The sequence below is a fragment of the Gadus macrocephalus genome, chromosome 16 (genome assembly GCF_031168955.1).
Source record: "Gadus macrocephalus chromosome 16, ASM3116895v1".
NCBI lineage: Eukaryota > Metazoa > Chordata > Actinopteri > Gadiformes > Gadidae > Gadus > Gadus macrocephalus.
In genome coordinates, this window is record NC_082397.1 from 28,948,580 (window position 1) to 28,971,634 (window position 23,055).

Below are 23,055 nucleotides of genomic sequence, written 5' to 3' on the forward strand. Positions count from 1 at the left end.
AAACCGCTAAACTGCCTTTTCGCTACTCCTCCACATTTCTTGCCCGATCGACACCAAACTTTGCACACGACATCATCAGACGCACACGAAAAGACACTTTTTTGATCCGACCGTCGACGACGAAACAGTAGCGTTTTGAATATCAGTTTATTCTACGTTACACGTGGAAAATCATAAATCCAAAAAATCCGAAATTAGACATCGGATCGAGTCCAAATTTTACACACATGTCGGCGCTACCCTTACTGGCGTTCGGTAAAAAAATTCGGAAAATTTCGCCACGAGGAAGATTCTCTTCGGAAATTTTCGCCAAAAGGGGGCGCCAAAAACGACGACATTGTGTATCTTTATACTTCCTTCCCTAAAAGTGGGTCCACAGCCCAAACCGGAAATGGTGCACACACGCCAATTGCATGACTAGATCCAGGTCCGTGAGGTGAACGCAGACGACAAAATCCAGACACGCCGGTCACTAGGTGGCGCTATACCAAGGAAAACGTGTTTGGGGCTATAACTCCCACACCGAACCAGGTTCAGGGTAGCGTTTTGAATACATGCTTCGCGTTGTGCCGGCGAAATACACATCGCTTGGACCCCTGGATAACTGCTTGCAGTTCTAGTTTATCTTGTTCTACATGTGTAACTCTAGGTTAGAGATGGTTAGTTAAGGTGTAACCTTAGAGATGGTTAGTTAAGGTTAGAGATAGTTAGTTTAGTTGTTAGGTTAGAGATGGTTAGTTTGGGGTACTAGGTTGGAGCTGGTTAGTTAAGATGTTAGGTTAGTGATGATTATTGGTCATTTAGAAAGTGGTTCAGCTTGTTTATATGAAGTATTGATGTATTTGTTTATAGGATAAAATTGTAAGAATTGAAGATAAAATTGTAAACGGAAATCTAGAACTGTAATGTATAACTGTGATCTAGAAGTAGTAGTAGATTTGTATGCTACACGATACTATAATGATGCTATACTAGCATGAGGCATGTTTAGCTATCCTAGCTTGTGTTACTGCTACAGCACAGGCTAGAACAGTGTGTGTGTGTGTGTGTGTGTGTGTGTGTGTGTGTGTGTGTGTGTGTGTGTGTGTGTGTGTGTGTGTGTGTGTGTGTGTGTGTGTGTGTGTGTGTGTGTGTGTGTGAATAAGATCCATTCACTGCTTGGTTGAGATTGAAGCCATTCTGGAACCATCTGGGGGTCATATGACTCTCTCGTTCACTTTCTCTCACTCACTGTCTCTCTCTCTCTCTTTATCTTATTTGATCTCTCTCTCTTCCTCATTTTGTCTCACAATGTCCACACACACACAACACCGACTGACTGAGCAGAATGCCGCCTGCCGGGAGGGAAAGAGGAAGAGAGGGAGGGAGATAAAGAGAGTGGGAGGGAGGGAGGGCGAGGGAGAGAGGGAGGGAGGGAGAGGGAGAGGGAGAGGGCGTGTTTGTTGTGTGTCAGAGTGAGGGAGTTGGCTGTGAATCAGTGACAGGAGCTACGCGAAGAGAGAGAAGTTCAACACAAACGATAGAAGCATATATAGTCAGATATAGATTATAGATAGAAGTATAGATTAGCAGAAGGATTCAGGAGTGACTTTAGGTACGGTGGACGTAATGCCAAAGTGGATGAGTTTTAAACTGTTAAAAGACAGCAGTCGAGTGAGTACTACTCTAACACTGTACCGCTCTAATCCATAGGACAGATGAAGGATCTTCACTGTAGTAATGCTGTCCTAATACGAATCTACTTTCTCATACTTCCTGTAATACTCACATAATGGTCAGTAGGGTTCCAGATATCCACCAGCCCTAACCCAAGTACCAGTATGTTCTTTCCGGCTGCCCCTTATGCTTTGTAACAGAAAGTTACACTGTCAGCTAACAGTTAGCAATGTCAGCCAAACGCACTGGGAGCTAACAGCACATTACACTATCTAAAAGTTTTACTATCAGCAAAACCAATGGCACTTGATCAGGGGTGTGTGTGTCGGTGTGTGTGTGTATACCAGGTGCTTAGAGCTGGCTGTGGCTAGGATATTGAACTTGTACTGTATCGAAGGGATGTGAACATGTAGTCCACTCTTCAGAGAGAGGGGTTCTCTGTCCTCTCCTCCTCTTCTTCTCTCCTGCTCTCCACTCCTCTCCTCCTCTCATTCTCTCACCTCCTCTCCTTCTCTTACCTCCTCTCCTCCTCTCTTTCTTTCATCCTCTTCTCTCCTCCTCTCTTCCTCCCCTCCTCTCCTCCTCCTCTTTACTCTCTTCTGTCTCCATCCCTGAGCGCATAAACAACAGGGTCAACAATCAGAAGCAGAGCATTCAACCTGAGAGAGAGAGAGAGAGAGAGAGAGAGAGAGAGAGAGAGAGAGAGAGAGAGAGAGAGAGAGAGAGAGAGAGAGAGAGAGAGAGAGAGAGAGAGAGAGAGAGAGAGAGAGAGAGAGAGAGAGAGAGAGAGAGAGAGAGAGAGAGAGCCTTGTCCAGCTAGAGGTCTCTTAGCAACAAGATTTGGTACAGGATACCTGGCAGATGGTCACACACACACTCATTAACACACACTAATCAAATCATAGCATAGGCTACACTTAAATCATACACGCTATGAGGATCTACTACCAATATGTTCATAATGCTAGGCCTATGAAAAATTTGGTATGTGCCAAATTTAAATGTAATATCTATTTTCTTATGTTTGTAGTGAAAGCAAATCATGTGGTATGCTATTGGTGAAATTGCAGCCTGTAAATATATTTCCTTTTTAATGACCTATTTTATTTTTCCATTTCATGCATGGCAGTTAGTGAATATTGTTGTCTTTATACTTGTTTTTATTGTTGTAATAGGAGCGCTTTTGCACCGTCGTAATTTCAAGAATCAAATAGCAAGCTACAAGCTGTCTGGGAGATGCTGCATGTATGGGCATGGAGGCATGGATATAGGGCTGGACTTGATAGATTGTTTCTGTTAAATAATCCCTTACACATACCCACACACGTGCATGCAGACACACTCAAATACATATCCGAAGGCATAGCATGTAAGTATATGTTTGTTTAGTAGCCATTCAAATTGTTTGTCTGTGTGGTTTTCTGTGTCTATCTGTGTTTGTGTGTGTGTTCCAAACATGATGTCTTACAATCACTCTTAAGTAACTAGAGAAGTACCTGTCTGAGGTCAAGACTTAACTTAACGAGGTAAAGACTTACCTGAATGAGGTAAAGACTTACCTGTCTGAGGTCAAGACTTAACTTAACGAGGTAAAGACTTACCTGAATGAGGTAAAGACTTACCTGTCTGAGGTAAAGACTTTCAATACCATGTAAGTGATTCACCTGTTCAAGGTAACTGATATTCCGGTCCAAGGTAACTGATTTACCTGTCCAAGGTAACTGATTTAACTGTCCAAGGTACCGAACTAACTACAGTATTATTTGATAGGTGGTCATGTGCATCGCAGCAGATACTTGGGGTCATTCGGAAACCTTGCAACTTCCTGTTGGTTTGATGTAATCAGTATGTGTTCAATTATCTCTGACCCAGAAGTTAACTACAATCTATGATGGGATAGAATGGCTGTTACCACAGAAATCTGACATTACATTCTTTATGGTGTCTGTTGAGGTCATCTACTCTATCTTCCTTTATTACTTTCTTTCACTCTATGCTATTACTGAAGGCCCATTTCCACCAGATCCAGCTCAGAAGCGGTACGGCAGCGAAGAGTCTGTGTTCCGTACTGCAATCCACACGAGAAGCAGTCCGGACACGTTTCGGCTGAGTTATGGCTAAGCGACGTCACAATGTAGTCCTCAGCAAGACGCGAGCCCGCTCGCGATGCGTTCACGACACTAGACGTTAATGATAATAATAATAATAACGTTAGTAACGTTAACGTATCAATCGGTGGGAAGTTTAAACTCATGAATATACATGGACTGTTACGTGATTGTGTTAGTCAAAATAAGTAGCGTTGTCTGTCTGTAGCAAATGGTTTCTATTGTCTGTGGCAAACGTTTTGCTGGCCACCTTTTATCCACCAATTATTTTTTGAAACGTAAACACATACCCACACAAACACCGACACGCACCCCAACACACACACACACAACGACACACACACACATCCCAACACACACACACAAACGATAGACACACGATGAGATAGATAGAGATTTTATGCTCAAAGTCCAAAGATAGCCTTATCTTCTTTGTGTGGGTCAAATTATAAACATGAAAAACAATATCAATAATTCTACTTGTTCTCTCTCTCCCTCCCTCTTTGTCGCTCTACCTTTCTCTCTCTCCCTCTCTATGTCGCTCTACTGCTCTCTCTACCATTTCATCTGTCTCTTTATCGTTCTCTCTCTCCCTCTCTCTCTATGCTTCTCTACCGTTCTCTCTCTCCCACTCCCTCTCTGTGTCTCTCTACCTTCTCTCCAGCTCTCAGGGGGCTGTGAGTTGACTGTGGTTCTCCAAGACTTTACCGCTGGCTGCAGTTCAGAGTTGACCATCAGTTCAGGTAACACACAGACAGGTAGACAGACAGGTAGACGGGTTACACACAATCAGGTAACAAATACACACACACACAGACGGGGTAACAGATAGACAGACAAGTTTACAGGGAGGCAGAATGACAGACAGGGAGACACTAAGACCGGTAACACAAGTAACAACCAGACAGGAGATAAACATTTAGACAGATGAGGAGACAGATGGGTAACACAAGAGTAACACACAGACAGTTGGGGAGAAAACTAGACATAGAGACAGGAAGACAGACTGACAGAAGGGGAGGCAGACATACAGATGACACACCATCAGACAGGTTAACTGCTATACAGACAGAAAGGTAGACAGGTAGAACACTAGAAAGACGGAAAGGTAAAACAATAGACAGCCAGACAGGTAGAACACTAGCCAGACAGACAGCTAGAACACTAGACGGACAGACAGGTAGAAAATTAGACAGCCAGACAGACCTACATTGAGAGCAACAGGCACATGGAAAATAGACAAACAGATGGGTAAAGACAGACAGACAGACAGACAGACAGACAGACAAGTAGACAGACGGGTAAGACAACACAACAGAAAGAAAGACAGACAGGTAGACAGACTGTTAAGCAACACAACAGACAATTGGGGAAAAACAGACAAAGGGATGACAGACAGGCAGACCGGTAGACAAATGAGTCACACATAGACAGGTGAATAAAAAGAAAGACAGATTGACAGGATAGACAGACACAGATGGGTAAAAAGACAGAGGTTAGACCAGTAGACAGACAGGCAGGTAGACCATTAGACAGTCAGACGGATAGGGCACAGATGTAAACCACTAGACAGTCAGACAGGTAGACCACTAGACAGAAAGATAGACCACTAGACAGACAGAAAGGTAGACCACTAAACAAACAGACAGACAGACACACAGACAGAGAGACAGAGAGACAGACAGACAGACAGACAGACAGACAGACAGACAGACAGACAGACAGACAGACAGACAGACAGACCACTAGACAGTTATAATAATAATAATAATAATACATTTAATTTAGAGGCGCCTTTCAAGACACCCAAGGTCACCTTACAGAGCATATAGTCATCATTCAAAACTATGTAAAACAGACTAGGAATAAAAGGAAAACAGAGGTTAAACATGAAGAATAATAATAATTAATAACACTCAAAGATAGACAGATAGGACACAGAGGTAGACCACCAGACAGGTAGACCACTAGGCAGTCAGACGGATAGGACACTGAGGTAGACCACTAGACAGTCAGGCAGGTAGACCACTAGACAGACAGAAAGGTAGACCAATAGACAGTCAGACAGGTAGACGCTGAGGTAAGGTGTTTGAGGAGGTGCTTCCCTCTGTGTCTCAGGTCAGACAGTGGAGCTGGTAGAGAAACCCATTGAGAGACCGGGCTGGTACCTGGTCCGGACCACCGACCGGACCCCTCCCCAGGAGGGCTTGGTCCCCAGCACCGCACTCTGTGTGTCCCACTCCCGCTCCAGCGTCGAGATGGACTGCATCTTCAGCTCCGGGAGAGGTAGGACCCTACCCCCCCTCGTAGCTCCTAAAAGAGGATTCCTACCTCCAGTCAGCTTGTCCTCCAGGCTATAGGGTGTTCCTCACTACTTCAATCAGCGAGCCTGGTCCTTACTACTCCAGTCAGCTAGCCTGGTCCTCACTCCTCCAGGCTATAGGATGGTCCTCACTACGACAGTTAGCTAGCCTGGTTCTCACTCCTCCAGGCTATAGGGTGGTCCTCACTACTACAGTCAGCTAACCTGGTCCTCACTCCTCCAGGCTAAAAGATGGTCCTCACTACTACAGGCTATCGGGTTGGCCTCAATGATACGGGCTATAGGGCAGGGGTTGGCATCTACTGGCCCGCCAGACATAATGTCTGGCCCGCCAGATTATTCAGAAGTCATGTGATTTTTTTTATTTATATTTTTTTATTTATTTATTATTTTTTGAATATCGAATACCTATATCTGTTAGGTTAAATGTAAAGGACCGGATACAGTGAACTTTTTTTTCTTTCACAACAGTTTTTGAACTTAATTGTATCAATTCCTTCTACTACTCCCGGAAGTTTAGAGACGCACTCGTCACGGTCACGCGTAAGCTGCGAGGGGCTGAGCGGAAGTTATTGGAAACTTTGCAATATTAAATGAAACGGAACCCCCTTTATAGGCCTATATACCAACCATGGCGACCCTACATTACGTATTTGTGTGTGATACTGCACGTAGAGAAAGGCAGGAGCTGTTGACAAAAGTCCACAAAAGATTTAAGGTGCCAAGCTCTGACACTTTGCTGTTCAACGCAAGTAGAGTCTCTGATGAGGCTACTTCGCCTACAGCTCTTCTAACGGTGAGTAGGCTAGGAACGGAGGTTTGTGTGTGAGCGCAGTCAGTCAGCACCCGCCATGGTGTGTGTATATGTGCGTGTGTATGCGTGCAGTCAATCAGCACCCGCCGGTGTGCGTGTGTGTGTGTGCAGTCAGTCAGCACCCGCTGTGGTGTGTATGTGTATTGTGTTGTTTTGTGTTGCGTGATGTGTTTTAAGAGTGGTTGGCTGCTTTTTTAGGTGCGCACTACTGCCCTCTCTCCAGCATATGGCCTTTCTACACTGCCAAGCCGGTTCGGTCGAGGCTTGGCACGCCCGGCGATTTCACCATCTCAAGTTTCCTGTGTAAAACCGGGGGGGGTAAAATCCCTCGTTCGTCACGGCGTGGGCTTTCTTGGTACACTGGAGAAGGCGGGTCTGCGCACAGAGTCTAAACCTGTTAAGAATAATTTGCATATTCCCGAATGTTTTTATGAATGAAGACACCCGCTTGCAAGAATGAGTTCACGTCTGAGTGTAGGCTACAAATGGGCTATTTACAAGTGCAAAAACGTCAATATATTCTTTATTTTGCTGACCACTTTTGGGTTAGGGACGGGTTAGGGTTTTTTATCCCGACAAAAGCCTCGTAAGGACAGTTCCTCTGCGTCTCCTAACCGTCTTTGTTTAATATGACTGCATCACCTTCTCTCACATGATCAGCAGCTCGCGGATTTCACTTTCTCTCCAGTCAGAACTAGAGCCCGACCGATATAGGATTTTTAAGGCCGATACCGATACGAATATTTGTGATTTAAAAATCCGATATGCCGATATATCGGCCAATATATATATATATATATATATATATATATATATATATATAAAAACAAAATCCAGAAACGCGCAACAAAACAAACAGATTTCCCTAACATTGGTTATTTGTAATCCTTTTCACTCTCAGCTAACACGTAACAACAGCAAAACTGGACATGGTAGTCATGAATTAAGTCATGCTTATTGACTTTAGAGAATTGATGGGATTTTCTTTTAATTGTTATTCAAGCAATGTATGTCTCGTGACAGTTGCCAACTTACCATGAACACACTTGCACACATGAACAACACCGATGATCTCGTCATTCACTCTGCCTAACTCTGGCTGAATCAGCGGGTTTGGGGCGTTAGAGAGCCCTCTGGTGGACGAACTTTTTTTTATATATATTCATTTATCGGCCATTATAAATACTGAATAGTTTGAAAAATGCCTAATATCGGCCTGCCGATATATCGGTCGGGCTCTAGTCAGAACTGCTCATGATGATATCGCTGCGTTGTCTCTGTGGAGACAGTGCAGCAACACCTCTACCCAACGTGATCAGGCATCAGGGACGCGCAAAGTCAGTCCGAGGGGGGGTGCTGAGAGAGAGGCTGTTTCCCAAAGTGAAGGCTGCAGCCTTGCTAGGACGCGTCCTTGCTAGTCGCGTCCTATGGAGATGAGACTAGAGTGCTAGCTCGAGTGCTTCCTAGCGTTTGTAACGTCGGACTTTGGGAACGACTTGGTAGTGTGGAAGCGCTTCCGCTTTTTAATACTGCGTGTCCGCTTGTAAACACATGTGCGCTTATGAATAAAACATGGCAGCAATCAAGCTGATCGATATTTATTTGACTTTTGTCTGTTATGAATGCGGTCATGTCTCCTTCGCATGGAGCCTCTTTGGGGAAGTCACAAAAGCTTTGTTGTGGTTGATCGAATTGTCTTTATTAAAAGGAAAATCCATTCAATTTTTATAAAACTAAGTGAAATTGTCTGAGAACTTAATTCATGCATCACATTTACAGTAGGCTACGGTTGATTACTATTATTCAGGGGGAAAAATGCAAAGAAAGAGATGATAATATATCATATAAAATACAATTAAATACGTTCACTAAAAATTACAAACATTGCAAATGATCGGTTGTGCATTAATTTTACAACATTGGATAGTGGCACTATCCCTTCCACCGGTAAACAAATGTTTGTGCGCCACCCTAAGGCGCACAAAAGCCTCCGTTTGCTGGGCTGACCCTAAAAAAAACGATTCAACACAAACATAAATAAGTATACATAAATAATGTAATCTTGTGAGAGAGTAAATTGACATTGGTGACAGTGGTGTTTAACACCAGCTACGTCCATGCAAAATATAGCAACGTATCATTAAGTTGCAAAAACGTTTGAAAAGTGGCACAGGTCTTTAGGCTTGATTATTTGCATTAACATGATGAATCTATAAAAAGCAATACGGCACAAAATATTTCTGAAAACTAATATAACTTCACTTCGTTTGAACGTGTAGGCTACTGCTCTGCCATTTTCAAGAACCCGCCCAGTGAACGCAGAGGATTGTGGGTAGTTTTGGCTCGTCTAGGATGCAGCGATGCATCCTTGAAAAATCTCGGAATTCTCAAAAACAAAGGACGCAAAAATGGCGCGGCTTTCGAGTGTCCTCAACATTGGAACAGTGCTTGTCGGCGTTCTATGACGTAGCGTCTTTAAAAGGGCGGCCGTTGAGCATGCTTCCTTGACATTGGGAATTAGCCAGAGTCTATATAATGACGTCATAATAAATGCTGCGCAACATCCATTGTTTACAGAGACGAGATTAAGGGTGACTTCACATTCAGGGCTCCGCTCTGATAAACAACTGGTGTGCAAAAAGACTAACTCTGCCAACTAGACACTGTTATTCACAAACGTTAGCAAGTAAACAATGTGGAAATTAGAGTCAACTCGGCTGATACTGTGCTGAATTTCACACACTAACAACATGCCGACAAGCTGTTGCGGTCCGGGATTATACAGAGCGTCATAACAAGGATTCAGGTGGTTATTTCTAAAGGTTTACAAAGGAAACTGACAATAAAAGAAAGCCTTCATTTTCATCCAGAGTTACGAGTTGTCTGATATGAGGAAAGTGGCGGTTTCTCCGTCAAGTGAACCGTCCGTCTTTGCTCTTTTTTTGCCAACCAGTTTACGTGCGGGATTCCAGAATCAAAGCGATAACATTCAACGTGTCTACAGTATTAATATGGCCAGCAACATTTTACACCCGTTTTAGAATGTTTTGCACTACAACAGGGGCCGTATTCACAAAGCATTTTATCTTACCGTTAGGAGTGCTCCTAACTCGCGGTAAAACATTTTACGTAGGAGTTTTTTCTTAAAAGTTATTCACAAAGCCGCTGAGACCTACTCTTACTAAGGATAAATCACAAAGAGTGAACTAAGAGTGACGCGCCGTTGCTATGGATTACGTCAATTCTCATGCACGAGTTTAGAAGCAGTCAGTTCAGTGATTGGTTGTTCAGACGAGCCCACTGAATCACCGAAAAACAAGGAAATAGCCTAGGCTAGAAATGAATTCCTATTAAGTAGTTATAGTGCAGTTAGCAGAATACACGCATGATGAAAATTTTGTGCAGACCACGATAATGACGTTGTAGCCTGCACGTTCAAGAGAGAGAAAGCAAACAATAAAAGTACGTACAATTTAAAAGAAAATAAATGTTATGAACTACACAAGTGTTGACTGATTTGTGCCAAGGTGTTTACCTAAAATGTGTTTTCAAAGTGATCCCTAAATGCCGGTCCACTCGGTTCCACACGGCCAAATTCATTGTCATGTTGATCGCCATCATCATCATCATCATCATCACCATCGTCTGGCTGTGGAATGTTCCTCCGCTTGCAGAGGTTGTGTAGAATGGCACATACAGTAATGACTGTGCTTGCCCTCTCTGGGGTGAGGCGTATTTCGCCGTGGAGAACATGAACCGACGTTTCATCTGCCCAATTCCTCTCTCCACAACATTTCGTGTATGTTTGTGTGCTCTAGCATATATGGAAGAAATCAGTAAACAATAATAAATATGGATTCAACAAATAAAAGGCGTCAAAGAGCCAATACGATGTGTTTTACACGTAGGACTAAGCGTAATATGCGTAATCACTTACATGTTATACTTTAACTGTGCTCCCGGTTGTGGATTGAGGTAGGGTGTCTAGAGCCACGTCTTGCATGGATAGTCACTGTCTCCCAGCAAGTGACACCCAACTGGTACATCTCAAAAAGCTGCCTCAGACCGCTCTCCATTAAAATGCGCGAATCATGGGTAGCTGAAGATCCAGGCCACTTTGCAACAACATCCAGTAGGCTATGTTAAAATTTGCATGGAATGCACTTTCGTCCTATTGACGAACACGTCCTCGTCTTTTGATGGCGCAATTATTTTTATGTGCGTCCCGTCAATAGCACCGACCACACCGGGCATACCTGCAATTGCCATGAAGTTGGCTTTGATCCTGTGTAATTGTTGAATGTCCAAAGGAAAGTTTATGGCACGGCTGACTGATGGTTGCGATATTTTTAAATCGTCGGCATTGCAAAGTTGCATTTCCCCTGTTGCTAAATAACGTAGTGTGGCCAAACATTTTATTTCGGGACTAATCTGATTATTCCTGTTAGTCTGGGATGTTATTGCATTGCGATTAACTCCACAACAAGTTTAATACCCTAACATTTCGTCTCGCAGGCATTTACGATTCTTTGTGAATAGGTCTTACTGAGTTAGGAGTCCTCTTGAGGACTTTTAAGCTCTCCTAGACTTAGGTGCTACTTTTAGGCCTAAAATACTTTGTGAATTGCTCTTAGTGAAAAAAGTTAGGAGTCCTAAATTTAAGAGTGACACGCCCATTATTTTTAGGAGTTACTCCTAAATTCGCCAGTTAGGACCTACTTTTAGCCCTAAAATCCTTTGTGAATACGGCCCCAGATGTTGAACACCAACATGCTTATGTAAAATCAGCATAGTACCATATTCAGCTATGGACAGTTCTGCGTTGTGCGTCATAGCCTACGTCAGCCTACACAGACAATGTTCTAAATAAAATGAAATGATCATATGATAAATATCATAAAAAGGGTGGATGTCAATCATTTAATGAAAAATCATGTATGGTAAAATTATACTCAAAATAAATAAAGTATTGATTTGTTCAGAAAACTTTCTTCCTTGCAGTTACAGCCAGGGACCGTCAGGGGGGGGGGGGGGTGCTGCAGCACCCCCACTTCCCGCGTCCCTGTCAGGCATGACATTTACGTGTTTAGGGCAAATACTTCTTTATATGTACGTCTTTTAAGAGTCATCTAGTGCTTGGTAGATAAAAGATAAAGATAGACTTTATTGTCATTGTACAGTCACCTATACAACAAAATTGGGCGAGCCAACTGAAGGTGCATTACACATACAAAATAAATAAATAAACAAATAAATAAATAAACACGCAATTTAAGTTAAATTTTAAAAAAACAAAAACAAAACAAGACAGAAATAAGAAAAACATTTGGAACAAGACAAGGACAGGTGATGTCAGAATAAATATAAAGGCCGTAAGCATATTGCACTTTATAGAAAGTGAGGAATCTTTGTTTCAAGTTTTATGGGTGTTAAGTGTCCTGATTGCCCAAGGAAAGAAGCTTTTGTTCAGTCTGTTGGTTCTGCACTTCAGGCTCCTGTACCGCCTACCAGAGGGCAGTAGGCTGAGCAGGTGGTGGCCGGGATGGAGGTGGTCACAGATGATCTTTCTTGATCTTGAGATGCATCGTGAGCTGGCAATGTCATCCAAGGTGGGCAAAGGAGAGCCAATAGTTTTTTCGGCTGACCTTATCACCCTCTGCAGCCTTTTCCTGTCAGTCACTGTACAGCCAGCATACCACACAGTGATGGAGAAGGCCAGCACACTCTCGATGGTGGAGAGGTAAAAGGTCACCAGCAGCTTCTCCTCCAGTTTGTTCCTCTTGAGTACCCTCAGGAAGTGGAGTCGTTGTTGGGCCTTCTTCACCACCGCTGATGTGTTTGCTGACCAGGATATGTCCTCAGAGATGTGAGTTCCCAGGAACTTGAAGGTGGAGACTCTCTTCACACAGTCACCATTTATGTGGAGAGGGGCGGGGTCTGCTCTGTGACGCCTGAAATCCATTATAACCTCCTTTGTTTTTATTGTGTTAAGGGTCAGGTTGTTTGCAGCACACCACTCCACCAGCCGCTGCACCTCATCCCTATAGGCCGACTCGTCTCCTCCGGTTATGAGCCCCACCACAGTCGTATCATCCGCGAATTTGACTATTGTGTTGGTGGGGTGGGTGGGAGTACAGTCATGAGTGTAGATGGCATACAGGAGTGGGCTCAGCACGCAGCCCTGTGGAGAACCCATACTGAGCATGAGGGTGGAGGAGCTGTGGGTGCCAATTTTAACAGACTGCGGACGATTTGTAAGAAAGTCTTTTATCCAGGCACAGGTGGCGGGGGGGAAGTCCAGGGCAGCTAGCTTGCTCACAAGGATGTCAGGGATGATGGTATTAAAGGCCGAGCAGTAGTCGACGAAGAGCATCCTTACGGAGGTCCCCGGGTGTTCCAGGTGGCTGAGTGCAGTGTGGAGGGCTGTAGAGATGGCATCATCAGTTGATCGGTTTGCTTTGTATGCAAATTGGAATGGGTCAAAGGTTGAAGGGAGGCATTCTTTGATGTGATGAGTCATAAGCCTCTCAAAACATTTTGCAACCACTGGTGTTAGTGCAATGGGTCTGTAGTCACTTAGGTTATTGATAGTTACATTTTTGGGGACAGGGATTATGGTAGCCGATTTGAGACATGGTGGGACGATGGCATGTGTCAGTGACAAGTTGAGGATCTTAGTGAAGACCACTGCCAGCTGATCAGCACAAGCTTTGATTACTTCGCCAGGCACTCCATCAGGTCCAGTGGCTTTTCTTGTAGGCATATGATTTATGCCTCGTTTCCGCATTCGTATGTTTTTCGTATCCGTGCTTCCGTAAATTTACGGAAGGGGTTGCTAGTGTTTTACATACAGACATGAATTTATTTATGGACAGCCTTTTTTAGGAGACCGGTACTTTGGAACATGAGGATCGACATATCCAGAGATAAAAACAAAACCAACCAGGCTTGGAAGGAGATCAACGAGGAGTTCGGCCTGCCAGTTACTTACATGTTTTGTGAAATATATTTAATTAAAAAGAGCGGGTGACCGTTGATACTTAACTTTCATACGGTATCTCCGTAAAACGACGGCGAAAGTAAAATTTTCTGAACGTATATTACGTACATACCGGACAGAAATTTTACGGAGGGGAGGAGTCTCGGAGGAAAAACGGACATTACGGAGAATCACATAGGAATGAATGGACTTTCGGTCGGAGACGGTTGGATCGCATACGCGAATGTACGTATGTGGAAACGAGGCGTAAGCCAGCTGACGGGCCTGTGTTGCAGTTCCAGATGAACTTTCATTAATCAATTCCTTGAACTAGCCTTGGCTAATGTTCTGGCCCGCCACCTACTGGCTGGAAAAAAAATTGTCCTGAGGCCAAACCTAGTTGCCGACCGCTGCTATAGCGTGTTGTGGTCACTGCTTTACTACCCTCTAGTGGTCAGCTCGTTCATGTTCAGCTGCAGGTAAATAACACCTTCATCCCATCCAGTCACATCACATCCCTCTCCCACCTCCTGCAGGGGGCAGCGTTATCCTGCGGAGGAGACAGGGGTAGAGAGAGCGACGAGAGCGGAGGGAGGTTACCAATGAGAATGCCTCACTGTGTAGCAACCGCTTTGGGTTCACGAGACAACTTGTGTTTCCATGACAACATGCAAATCATACAGTTGATGTAGCGTCCTGCTCTACTGTATGGAAATTATATGACACCCTTGCACTTGCAAATGCTTGCACACAATGGAGAACATACAACAACAGTCCTACCGTGGCTCTTCTGTGAGGTCCTGTCATGTGACTTCAGCTGTACCTGGAATGAGCAGGAAGTGAGAACAACTCTGACAACACATGCAAATATGTTTGGGATATACCCTAACCCTGACTCACAGATGGACAACCCACTTCATGCACATGCTTTGCAACGATGTGCAAACAGTTTGCCAATTAACATGTGTAACCGGGCCAGCCTACAACAAGGGGTCATACACCGAGCGCACACTAGAGGGTGCTTTATCTCCCAACCCCACAGCAATGTGAGGACACCTGTAATAATAATAATAATACATTTAATTTAGAGGCGCCTTTCAAGACACCCAAGGTCACCTTACAGAGCATATAGTCATCATTCAAAACTATGTAAAACAGACTAGGAATAAAAGGAAAACAGAGGTTAAACATGAAGAATAATAATATTAATAACACTCAAAGACGCCTAAAGTGAAGGGGGGACCTCACTAACCACCACCAATATGTAGCACCCACTTGGGTACATACATTGACACATTAACTCCTTTCTCAAATAATAATGGGTGAGACCACCGCCTATGGTCGGAATCCTATTGGAGTGCAAAATAATTTTGAAAAGTGCAACACTTCCAATCTGCCAGTGTTAATCAGAACTGAGCTCGGAGAGGCTGTAGCCCGCTGCTCGTCCGTTACTCAGAGATCCTCTGGACGTCCTGGGACCTGTGATCTGCCATGTACACCAATGGGCCTTGCAACCGTGACAACAAACGATGTGTGTCGTCTACGCTAACTACCCTAGCTACACTAAAATGTTGTGTTAGTGTAGTTAGGGTAGACGACATTCGCCGTTTTGTTAGGGTAGTGTGTGTGTGTTTTTTTTTTTTTTTTACTGTCCCACCTCCTGGCTCATTAGGCTGCTTCCCAACGGTCAGATCGTCGTGTGTGTGTGTGTGTGTGTGTGTGTGTGTGTGTGTGTGTGTGTGTGTGTGTGTGGCAGGGATGGAAATTAACACCCACCACACGCCATTTGCGGGTGGAGTTGTATTGTGGCGGGTGAATTGTGTCACTTCACCAGTCACTGTGTCGGGTAATACTTTCCAGTCAGGTCAGATCAAATTTGCATATTTAATACATTCGTCATACGGCGCTGCACAGTTCCACAACCATTAGTGTCAACATCCGGCCCCCTTCTTCTTCTACGCCTCTTTTGCTGAACTGCGACTGTCAACATCTGGGATAATATACCGGTAACTGGGCTCTCAAGTCTCAGGCATTCGGCGTGAGACACACGCAATTCGGAAGAAGACGATGGGTATGTCGCATAAACGTCGTCATCGTCTTGCCGTCCCTCCCCGTTCTGTGATTGGTTCTCCATCTCAGGCGAAAATCGGATCCATGGAATCCAGGCTGCCTCGCAGCGTGAAATGAAAATCGCGTGCAAGGCAGCATGGCAATAGCCCATAGATAGTATATAAAATGGATGTAGCATCCAGGCAGACCTCAGTTATTCCAGCTGCATCCAATTCTCTTGGTTTATGCGCGTCGCCATCTTAGTTTGACTCATCATAGTTTGACTCTGCCTCATTTCCTTTAACCAAAAAAGGGCATTGATCTCCCGCTCCCCATTGATGGGGGGCGGGAGATACGTCCATCTAGGTGACATACACCGAATTAGCAACATTAGCTATCTGTCACTCAAAAGGCTGCGCACCTAATTGTTCATACATTTTAACCTCCAATAAAATAAAACTAGCCTCCTCAAAAAAAATTCACCCCCTCAGTGTTGTCATGGAGATATGAACTAAACATTCTGACTAGAATGTTTTTTTGGACCAGGCTGTAAATAGGTTTAATAAGACTGTGAAAACGGCCTGTTTAACCTGTGGGTCAACGAAGAATTGCTCCCTTTTGTTACCACCTCGTAGTGGCCACCCGGTGCTACTGCAATGTTTGTCACTTCCGCATTGGATGCTGGTATATCTCGCTGTGGTTGGGGCTTGCTATAGCCAGGCTATTTCGGAGGCGGGACACGTTCAGAATTCCATTCATAAATTAACTTGTCTGGCTGGCTGAAATTTGAGAGGGGTTCTGGGAGTGTCCATGGTAAGATTTGTGTAACCAACGAGAGAGAGGTATGATCAGTTAAGCATGACGAAGGAGAAGTGTATGGAAGCAAATCTGTGCCATCGGATTTTGAAAATAAAAAGCCATTGAATTCTAGGCACTGAATATTTATGCATTGAAATAACGTATCTGGACTTGAATTTCAACGTAATCAACGTCCCCACGTTGAAATGTTTAACGTTGAATATTTGATTTAGAATTTTTAACATTGAAAAGTAAAGCTGAATAGGGGTTCAATTCAAATCCAGATACGTTATTTCAATGCATAAATATTCAGTGCATAGAGTTCAATGGCTTTTTATTTTCAAAATCCGATGGCACAGATTTACTTCCATAGAAGTGACTCAAACATTTTGTGGTTGAGAGGGCGTATCGGTTTCCACCATAGGTTTCTACAGGACAAAATCTGTGTGGGGGTGGGGGAATCTAGAGCAGTTCTCCACATGAAGAAATATTCAGTTTCTATTGTCATACCAAATGGATATGTTAAAAAAAGAACAAGGAATTGAAAGCTACTTTCAATAGGCCTAGGCTACATTAATTTCCCATGTTGGCAGCAATGTTCCACTTTCAGCTGGAATTCACTGGTATATCAAAACCACGTGTCTTCTTTAGATTTCAGTTCCCTTTATTTATTCACACAGTTCAGCAGCGGCATTCATTCAGAATCAGAGCCCACATTCAAGCTGCATTTAGGGCGACTATCACTACCCAGCCGAAAAATATATGGGCTATAAATGGTTTTGTATGTAGCAGTCAGGAACATGGGCATAGTTTTGGAAGTGCTGGTGTTAGAAAAAAAAGTTGACGGGAATTAAAGGGCTGCACATCGACTGTACAAATGTAGATTATTCATCACAAGAATTCTAAAATTCAGCATTCTGATACCAAAGTCAGAATACTAAAGGTTAATCTAAGAAGGTTCTCACCAGTCATTTGTCGCCTGGTCGCGGTGTTGAGGTTTTTTTAAAGCAGTTCACTAGTCGTAGCGAGCAATAATTTGCAGTGTCAGAATTCTGAGAATTTAGTCAGCATTCAGATTTCTCAGAATTCTCTGACACTGCAAATTAAAGCGCTACTACTAGCGAACTACTTTCAGCATGACTGGAGAGAACTTCCTTAAATTAACCTTTAATGCTAGATTTGCAAGAACGCTTTTGTGTGAATTAGTTTGGTTCTCTTTCATGGAAGCCGGAAGTAGGAGATTCCTGGGGCTTGCCCCATGGACATATTATAGAATGGACACCGTATTCCAAAATGGCGCCCATTCATTCCTATGTATACTGCTCAATGGCGCAGGGCAACATCAAGGAGAGATATGCTTCCTCATCATGGGAGCCTAGCCACGCCCTAGTTCATGACGTACCGGATGCAGAAATATTCTTATCTTTTAGCACCCCCCCCGTCAACAAACCAGCGCAAGGCCGGCCGGGCCTGTCGTGGCAATTTCTCTATCAGATATTGCGTCTAAGACAGATGAGATATTTAGATGCAAAAAGCACACAATACTTGCAGGGAATTGCTGGTCATATATATTTGCAATAAAAGTACGAACAAAGATACATCACAACATGCATCAACAAACAACATAACAGGCATCCAATATAATAAGAGGCCTCAGATGGGAGTTCGCCCTGCGTGTTACTTCATACTCTAAAGGTACGCTCGGGAGAAGTCCACCGATTGTTCAGAGTCGTGAGTTCTTATTCACTTGGGTTGGGTTCTGGAGGGGGTTCAATAAACCAAAAGCCTTTGTTTACCAGATGGTAATCTTTACAATTGAAGCTCCCCTGGATGCCATTGGAGGAGGTGGCGGCCGTGCCATGTAACCCTCTGGCTTCGTTGACGCTAGCCAGGGGGTCGAGGAACAGGCCCATACATCAAAGGATTGCATGGAAGATGATTTACAACACACGAAAACATAGGAACAGGCAGGCAATAAAATGCATCACACGACCCTCGAAGGTTCACACTTTAGATTACCCACTAGGAGAGTTGAAGGCAGGCAATATATGCATCACACAAAATAGTAACAAAACTTAAGTTCATAGATAGACCAAAAACGTAACAACATGTAGATTTTCCATCACATGCCGAAACAACACCTGTCACTACGACTCCTTTCAGCTGCCCACCCCTCCTTCTCCAGCAAAAAATAATAACATAAAACGGCTAATAAAACGCTTGAGGTGGCATTTTGAAAAGAGAAAACTTACATTTTTTAAGTGGGGGAGTGGTTAAGTAGAGCCTTCAGATTGGACCATAGATATATATATTAACTAGATGCCTCGTCCGCGGTTCTGGCCAATGGAGTCGAATGTCACCACTACCGGCCATCTTACCACGGTAAGCTGCTCACCAATATTTTGTGTTGGTAGTTATTCATGTACTTTTTAAATAACCATAACTTGCTAAATTTTCAACCGATTTTCCAACGGTTTGTTTTGTTATAAACGTCAGTGATGTAGGTATGGCAGTACATACTTATGAATAATTGTTAGGTTCTAAGAAAAATAGATTTTTTTTCTAAAATAGGTACAGGACTTTGCAACTTTGGGAATATACATCAAGAAAGACTGCATGTTGAAATCCCCACACTGTACAGAGATGTATTTATGTAATTATAACCATGTGTTTTCATATGAAATGAATATTAAACAGAACAGATAGGTGCAAGAAATACACACATGCACAAGGTATTCATGTTATTTATGTTAAATCAATACATGGGCTACTAAAACTCGGCAATATGTTGTGTTGGTAATTTCATTCAAATCTATCTACAGTCAAGTATGCATTTAGACAAATACGATAAAATATGATTATAATATGGGCAACCTTTTTGGCTGTTCAAGACACACTGAAGGCATGATGTCACCATAGGTTTGCAGAGAACTATATACAATATGCACACTGAAGGCATGATGCCACCATAGGTTTGCAGAGAACTATTTACAATATGCTTTGGGAAACCTTAAAAAAGTGAGAAATGCACCCAGATATATTAATTGTCAACATTTTCAATCAGTTTTTAAGATTAACCACACTAAAAACAATAAAAAGGTGTCCAAAATTCCATTCACAACAAACATATTCTAAAAAGCCTTGTGTCAACAACAATCTAGCAATACTATTATGTCATACTAGCCCAGCTGTTCCTGTGTAACAGGACCTGTACTGTATATACTTCCACTAAGTAACTAACGATTATCCTAAAAATAAAAGTCATAATATTATATTATCCTACAGGTGAAAGGTGATCCCATGGGTTCTCGTTTCGAGAGTTCGCAGATTAACGCATCCGTAGGCTGCACAAAAGTCTGGCATCTTCACTTGTTAGCAATTTCCTGTAGAATTCATAATGCAAGACAAACAAACCCGATTGGAAATCATTTGCATCTTCAGTTTAATCATGTTCAACTTAAATTATATTGAAAATAGCAATTCTGCATCTCCCATCTATGTAAAATTACTGGGTAGCTAGTAGGCTACCCGTGATACACAACTAAGCTGCACGATTAAGTCGTTTTTCGATGAGAAAAGCTGCAATTTAAACATGTTCAAGCATCCCGAATTATAACCACGTTAATAACGTTTGTAAGAAACCAAACCATTTGTAAATCCGTCAAGATTTCAGCGAGATAAGAGTATTAGCGTTTGTGCAGATCACTGACTTACGTCCGCTACAACAGATTCCACCAGAAAGCTTTACTCTGGTAAGATGGCGGCCTATGGTGACGTTCTAGACGCCGCCGTAGGGCATCTAGTTAATATATATATATATCAGTGGCGGCTGGTAGTTTTTCAAGTGAGGGAGGAAGGACTGCGCGCTTGGTTGCCATTGGCCTGCTTGCACTGTTGGTGTATGGTGGCATAAGAATGGGAGACTCAAGTTGTTTCAGGGTGTTTTGGTGAACTACAAAATAGTAGGGCGAGTTAGATAATGATAGTTATGTGAATACATTTGATACAAAGCCACCAGTGGCATCACTGTAATTTGAAAGCTGGTGGGCAGCATGTCTTTGAAATGGACCACAAGGGCAGAAGGAAAGGATGCAAAGCCCATTAGTCAAATCAGGCCTACTATTGATTTGTAAAAGTAAATAAAAAAATCTGGGCCTATTTTTGCCCTCAATGACTGAAGTTATTGGTTGTAATTTAGCTATGTTTATTTTCAGTCACACTTGTTTTAAGAAAAGACTGACCAAAAGTGATGCCATTTAAAATGCATCATGCTCTGAATCATTCACCCGTTTCCACAATATCAAACAGAACGGTCAGAGTAACAAACTAGTAAAAGAACGAGAACATTATTCTAGATTCAACCTTATCTATAGGCATGGTGCCTAGCAAGGAATGTCGCATAGCAGCACCAACCTGAACTTGACACTAGTGGTGGCGTTTGGTTGCCCTATCAAGATTTTTCACATCAGGGAAACCATGAACAGCCCACGTTGGAGATTTGCCATTATTCATTAGCAAACAGAGCCAGGATTACAGTCGATTGCTAGTAATGCTACCAGTAAGCCACGAGTACCTAGCAAACCATGTAGCACCCACAACACTGACGTTGCCATTACTTTTGGTGATCTCGATTTTGCGAAGTGGTCTACCTTTTTCTTTGGTCGCTAACTTAGCACTGTAACTCAATGAATGGAATGCTTTGTGTAATTAAACATGAACAATGTCCTCTGTTTCCAATGTTTCCATTGTACACTTTATTCGCAAATCTTAGAATCTTGTTATCCTTCAGATGATTTCACCTGCTTTGCGTCTCTAACTGAGCGGCAATGCAGGCAGAGCGGGTTTGTTTGTTATCGACAGCGTTGCCAGATTGGGTAAATTTCCCGCCCAATGATCCCGCCCAGCCTAAAAAGGTTAAAAGTAGCCCAATTGGGTGGGAAATCTGCTCAATCTGGCAACACTGCTCACCAGCCAGGGATCCTGCTGATTGGTTCATAGCGCAACACGACTAGATTTTTGCGCGAATCAGACACCTGTAAGGTCACACCCACTCAGAGGAGGACTTTCCTACTCTCTCCCATTGAAACTCATGTTATTCACCGGCCGCCAGTACTTTTGGGGTAATGAATGGGAGTCAACGGAGGCTGAGGGAGGACCTTCCTCCCTGAAGTAATTGTCAAAAGGCGATAGGGGGTGCTAATGTCCCTTTACCCAGGGAAACGAACATTATATATTCAAAGGCATTAAAGTAGTCATATTTAAGGGCATTAATTCATTACAGTAGTCTGGGCAATCTACATGTTTTATTCTCAACAATGTTAAGGAGGATCTTCCTCCCTCTCCTCAATGGAGAAGCCTCCACTGATGTATATATGGATTGGACGGTTTGACTTACACAGTTACCGTCGTGTTTTGTATTATTTATTTATTTTTATAGGGACAAACATTAACAAATTTCTCCTACAGGGGATTGATAAAGTTCTATCTAGACTATTGAACAGAAAGAAACACTTTACCACATTAGCCTGCTGAATGCGACAGATATATTTTCGGCATTGGACTGAATGCCACATAAATATATAATTATGTTTTGCACGTTTGCAACGTTTAAAATATTAGTGTTAAGGGCCAATAATGCTTACTATCATACATTAGTTACCATGTCTGTGGACACATTTGTAAGCAGTCTCATGTAAATATAAAAAAAACAAATTGACTTACAGTATGTAGCCATGCATGTTGTTTTATTGTTAATATTTAAATTTGTTTTTTATTGAAAATACTTTATAGATGAATTATCCCCAAACTTGTCGTCGTAACACCTTTGAAATATGACGTAACATGGCGGATACCTGTGTATTGTTTAATCTTATGTGGTAAGAGTGTAATGTTTTCCACTCAGTTCCTTGGTAGAACCTACTTACAGAAAAAATCACTTCTGATGGAAAAAAGATGTGTATGAAAAACTTTTTTTGAATCTATTGTTACTATTATATTGTTTAAAATATACGCATATATAAGAAAAAATATAGCGTGTAAAAAGTGGCTGGTAAAAAAAGATGAGTGGCTGGTAGATTTTTAAATCTACCTGCCACAGTGGCTGGTGGGCAAAAACACACGCACGCACACACTCTTGGTGTTTCAGGTGACTCAGGCCATGACGGCCAGCTCTCTCCCTCTCTTGGTCTGGTGGTCTTGCTAAACTCACCTGACATTATCATTATTTGGCATCATTAATATAAATTATTATTTAGTACATGTAATGTATCCATAAATACCTTGTTATAACCCTGTTCAATATAAAAACAACAAGCCAACATTACTGTAG

At 42.8% G+C, this 23,055-nt stretch overlaps 1 protein-coding gene across 6 annotated transcripts in view; it reads left to right on the top strand.

Annotated features, from left to right (window-relative positions):
• The window catches only part of kalrna (kalirin RhoGEF kinase a), a 186,035-nt gene that overhangs the window by 129,605 nt on the left and 33,375 nt on the right, over positions 1-23,055 (top strand). For all 6 annotated transcript variants that reach the window (XM_060074643.1, XM_060074646.1, XM_060074645.1 and 3 more), the window contains 2 exons: positions 4,429-4,507; positions 5,883-6,050. In XM_060074643.1, coding sequence (XP_059930626.1) covers positions 4,429-4,507; positions 5,883-6,050 — 247 coding nt within the window. The remainder of the gene's footprint in view (positions 1-4,428; positions 4,508-5,882; positions 6,051-23,055) is intronic.